The sequence below is a fragment of the Alligator sinensis genome, unplaced genomic scaffold (genome assembly GCF_000455745.1).
Source record: "Alligator sinensis unplaced genomic scaffold, ASM45574v1 scaffold1303_1, whole genome shotgun sequence".
Lineage (NCBI taxonomy): Eukaryota > Metazoa > Chordata > Crocodylia > Alligatoridae > Alligator > Alligator sinensis.
In genome coordinates this window covers 280948-285530 of record NW_005842753.1, presented here as the reverse complement: position 1 = coordinate 285530, position 4583 = coordinate 280948, and the positions used below count along the sequence as shown (strand labels likewise).

Below are 4583 nucleotides of genomic sequence, written 5' to 3'. Positions count from 1 at the left end.
TGCCGTCCGCTTGGGCATGCAGCACGCCCGGGCTCAGACACGACGGGCGCTCCGGGGAAGCGGGCTGCGGTGTCAATCTGGGCAAGGTGGAGCGCAGGCAGGGCGCGGGGCGCGGGGCGCGGGCTGGAGTCGGCCTCGTCCTGGATTGCAGCCTGGGAAAGCGGGACTCGGATTTCGTGCTGGCAAGACGGCTCTCCGTGGAAGGGCCACGGGCCGCGGGGCACCACAGGGAGCCGGTGGGCACGGATGAGCCCTGGCCCCAGAGCGGGCAGGCAGGGCGAGGGGCTTGAGGCCCTGCTCTCCGGCCACAGCCTGTCCGCAGCGGTCCGTCCCCATGCCGGGGGGCTGGAGGGCGGGAGGCCAATGGCGGGCGTGGTGGGGCCCCTCAGGCAGCCATTTTGTGTCCTGTCCCCTGGAGACCACCACAAAATGGCTGATGGTGCCAGAGCAGGACCATGGACAAGATGGAGCAGGGGCTGTGGCCTGGTCTCCAGAGCCAGGGAGGGCCAGGCCGTCACCATGGGCTATATGCTAGATGGCCCCCTCCACCCTGTCACCCGCCTTCTGCAGGGGGTGGGAGAAAGCTGTCTGTGACGTGCGGCTCGGGGGCACCGAGCTGGTCATTCCTCCCGCCAATGCCACCTTGGTCGGGGCCGATCCCGCCGGCTGCTGTGCTCGCCCGCCTCCTCCCAGGGGCGGAATAGCCCCAGCACTGCTCTGCTCCTCCCCCGGTCCCACCCACGGGGTGCAAGAACGGCAGTTTCTCAAGTTTTGTGGGGGGGGTGTCCTGCTTCCAGGTGTCATTCAGGGGAGAGCAAGGACCAGGTCTTTAAGTCCTGGGAGCAGGTGCTTATATTTTTCCCCCACCTGAGGGAAATAAAAAAGAAAGGCAGTTCCTGAATTTCGTTTCAGAGCTGGGAACTGGGCATTTCCTTTGGAGGGAGGGAGGGAGGGTCTGGGGGGCAGACTCTGTGCCAGAGAAGGGGGCATTGGGATGCGCTCTAGGAAAGGTGGGTGCCAAGGTTTTGGGGGGTGAGGACAGGCTCTGAGTGTTATTGCAGAGCTCATCTGGGGGCAGGCCAGGCTGGGGCTGGGGGCGTTTGCACTCATGTTTGCCCGGGTCTCTCCCCAGGGAGGCCGTGGTGAACCGGGTCTTTGACAAGCTGGCTCCACTACACAAGCGCATCTACTGTGCCCTCTCCGGCTCCGCGGCCGACGCTCAGGCCATCGCTGACATGGTGCATTACCACCTGGAGCTGCACAGGTAGGGGTGGGCAGAGCAGGGCTGGACCCAGCAGGATGGGATCCGTGTGCCCCTGTTGCCCCATTCCAGCTCTGGTGCCTTCCCCCCGCAGCATGGACATGGATGATCCACCTCTGGTCCTGGCAGCTGCCACCCTGGTGAGGGGCATCAGCTACAAGTACAAAGAAGAGCTCTCAGCCCATCTCATGGTAGCCGGTTGGGACCACAGGAAGGGAGGGCAGGTGAGGCTGGGACAGGGCTGAGGGGGTGCGTGGAGGAGTCTCGGTGCAGCTCAGACCCCCAGATGGGATTGGGCCCATGCATGACCAGAAGCTGCGCAGACTGGGATCAGGGCCTCTCTTGTGCCCACATGGTCCCTCCCCAGTTCTTTGCAGTTCTGCAGAGCAGCAAAATAGAGGGGATGGTGAGAGACCTGAGCCCAGAGAGGGGCAAGGCTAAGCCCTGGGTCAGCCAGCAGGGCTGGGCACAGACTCCCTCCCTGCTGACATGATCCATGATCCATCCCCTCCCCCACAACATTGCTCTCCCAGCGCCCCACACCTGGGCAGCAGCTGGCAGCCGGAGGCAAGACCCCAAGGGCTGGGAGGTGGATCCAAGACACCTGCCAGAGCTGGGCCCAGGCACTCGGCATGTCGGGCACAAGGGTATCTGTGACTGTGGCTGAGTCCCTGGTGCTGTGCCACTGGCTGCAGATAGACTGGAGTCACCTCTCACTTCTCCCACAGGTGTACGGCACACTGGGGGGCATGCTGACCCGCCAGCCCTTCGCCATCGGGGGCTCTGGCAGCACCTACATCTACGGCTACGTGGATGCTGCCTACAAGCCAGGGATGAAGCTTGAGGAGTGTCAGCAGTTCACCAAGAACTGTACGTGCTCTGGCCAGGGGTCACTGTGGCCTGGCTCAGGGTGTGGGGTAAGGGAAGGGGCAGGAGTCCTCCTCTTCCAAGCGGGTGGTTAACTGACCCTTCATTTCCCTCCCTCTCCCCCCAGCCATAGCCCTGGCCATGAGCAGGGACGGCTCCAGTGGGGGGGTCATCTATCTCGTGACAATCACCAAGGCAGGCGCGGAGGAGCAGGTGTTCCTGGGCGACGACATCCCCAAGTTCTACGACGAGTGACCTCTGTCCCGCGCCGCCCGGCACTCCCAGCAATAAAACTTGGAAAGAGGAGCAGAGCCGCGTGTGCCCATCTGTGCTCAGACTCCGGGCTGGGGCTGGCTGGCAGGAATCAGCCCTGAGCAAGGAGATGTTAGCAGAAGGGATTCGTAGCCTGGTGTCCTCGAGCCCTGCACTATGGACAGCTGCCTCTTAGCCCACCTTGTAGCAGGCCTGGCCCAGGCATGGGGCGATGGGCCGGAGGGGTGATACAGCATTTAGCCTGTGGTGATGTCCTGGCCCTCCCTTGGCATGGACACCAGGCTGCAGCCCCTGCTCCATCTTGTCCATGGTCCCACCCTGGTGCGGCTATTTTGTGCCCTGCAGCCTTCACAGGATAGAGCACAAATTGACCACCTGAGCAGACCCTTGCCCACCACCACCACTACTGCTATTGGGCTCATACTCCCCAGTCACCCTGGCATGGGGATGAGTTGCTGGGGACAGGCCATAGGGCTGTGACTGGAAAGCAGGGCCTCAACCCCCTTGCGCCATCCGCCCCCTCCAAGGAGCAGGGCTCGGCAGTGCCTGCCAACTCCACAGGGTGCCCCATGGAGCGCAGCCCCTGGCACCGGGGCTAGGGTTACGCGAGAGCTATTGGGCAGCTCGCTCCTGTCCATGGCTCAGAGATAGGGGGTCTGTGATTAACACTGAATTAACACTCTGTTTGCATCAGTGCCTGGCCCAGTGGGGTCCAAGCAGGGAAGAGGCTGGGGCCCCCCGCTGCAATGTACAGGCTCGCTGTGCTGGGTCCCATCACCTGGTCAGGGCCTTTTCCTCTGGGCCAGTAGTCACCTCTGGCAGGTCCTACTGAGGCAGCAGCTCCCTTTGCCACCCCGGGCAGTGCTTTCCCTCCTCTCTCAGGGTTTCTGGGAAGTGGCAGAGTCCCTGACTGGCCATGCCTAGCTGGTTTTCCTGGTGTTTCCAGTGCAGGCACATGGTCACAGGGTGACTGAGCCCCCTGGGCTGGCACAGGCTCCAGCAGGCATCACCTGTCCCAACACAGGCTAGCACCAGAGCAGGAGGGAGGGGTCCCTACATAACCTGGGTGGGTGGGTGGGACACCCAACAGAAGCCCCCACAGCCCAGGGGGTTGGGTTAGGGTAGTGAGAAGCATGGACCTGCAGGGGTGGGGGTAGGACAAAGGACCATCACTCGCACTTAGACCTGGGGTTGGGGCTAGGGCTAGGGCCAGGCTTAGGGTTCAGCTTAAAGCTAGAACAAAATATGGCCCACAAGCCAGATCTGTCCCACAGAGGGATTTTAACCAGTCCATGGCAGCTGGTAGCCTGGGTCATGGGGGGCAGCCTGGGCCTTGGTGCGTGCAGTCAGCTCTGCTACCCCCAGGTGCACAGTGCACAGTGGGCTGGGGCAATGTGGCGGCTGGACCTGCTTCCCAGCAGCCCTGGTGGCCGTGGCTCCTTCCGGCTGCCACCGTGTGACTTGGCTCCGCTGCCCGGGCTCCTTGGCCTGTCCCGTCTGCCCCGCACCCAGCACAGGGGGTGGGACCTGGGTGGGCAGGGTGTGCAGGATGGGGCTGTGTGCAGGCAGGGTGCAGTGTTCAGGAGCGGGATGGCGAGGCCAGGATCATGGGGTGGGATCATGAAGCAGCGACAGCGTAAGGCTGTGCCCGGGGCCAGGGCACAGACGTGGTTCATTGCCCGCACGCCTCTGCGACAGGCACCGGGTCTGTGTGCAGGGCCGTAGGGGGAACAGATCATGACTGCCCCATGCTGCCATCACCCTACGATCCCAGGGTCTCCACTGAGACTGGCCAGCCCCATGCCGGCATAGCAGGCCAGGTGGGTGGGATGTGGCCTCTTAGGGAGTGTCGGTGAGCTGTTGCTTGGGGCAGGGCTGCTGATCCAGCCCATTACAGCTCTCCAAAACTCCCTCAGTGCCCCGCGGGCCCAAATAATTGCCAAACCCCTGGCTTAGGCTGAGGGACTTGCTGCCTGTGCCTGTGAGGACTGAGCCACCGTGCACCCTGCCCCAGCCCTGCTGTGTAACCCCTCGCAACCCCCTGCCCCCACAGCTCCTGCCCCAGTGGGGGTTGTGGGAACATGAGGCCGGGTCCCTGTGGGGAAGGGGAGAGGCAGGGGCCTGGCTGAGCCTGCCTGGTCCATGTTACCCCCCCCCCGCCCCCCCCCTCGCCACGCCTGGC

At 63.7% G+C, this 4583-nt stretch overlaps 2 protein-coding genes across 2 annotated transcripts in view; one reads left to right on the top strand and one right to left on the bottom strand.

Moving 5' to 3' along the window:
• The window catches only part of LOC102381926 (H-2 class II histocompatibility antigen, E-S beta chain), a 603463-nt gene that overhangs the window by 463819 nt on the left and 135061 nt on the right, over positions 1-4583 (bottom strand). The window lies entirely within an intron of this gene.
• Positions 97-2434, top strand: LOC102379476 (proteasome subunit beta type-9-like). Its single transcript, XM_006034600.3, has 5 exons — positions 97-846; positions 1133-1264; positions 1356-1485; positions 1990-2131; positions 2256-2434. Exons 1-5 carry the CDS (start codon positions 536-538, stop codon positions 2381-2383), a joined length of 843 nt encoding a protein of 280 aa, XP_006034662.1. The 5' UTR covers positions 97-535; the 3' UTR covers positions 2384-2434.

Coding starts and splice junctions, on each gene's coding strand:
- LOC102379476 (XM_006034600.3), top strand. CDS start 536: ATGGCCCCCTCCACCCTGTCACCCGCCTTCTGCAGGGGGTGGGAGAAA. Junction 847..1,132: donor TCTTTAAGTCCTGGGAGCAG/GTGCTTATATTT, acceptor GTCTCTCCCCAG/GGAGGCCGTGGTGAACCGGG. Junction 1,265..1,355: donor TACCACCTGGAGCTGCACAG/GTAGGGGTGGGC, acceptor TTCCCCCCGCAG/CATGGACATGGATGATCCAC.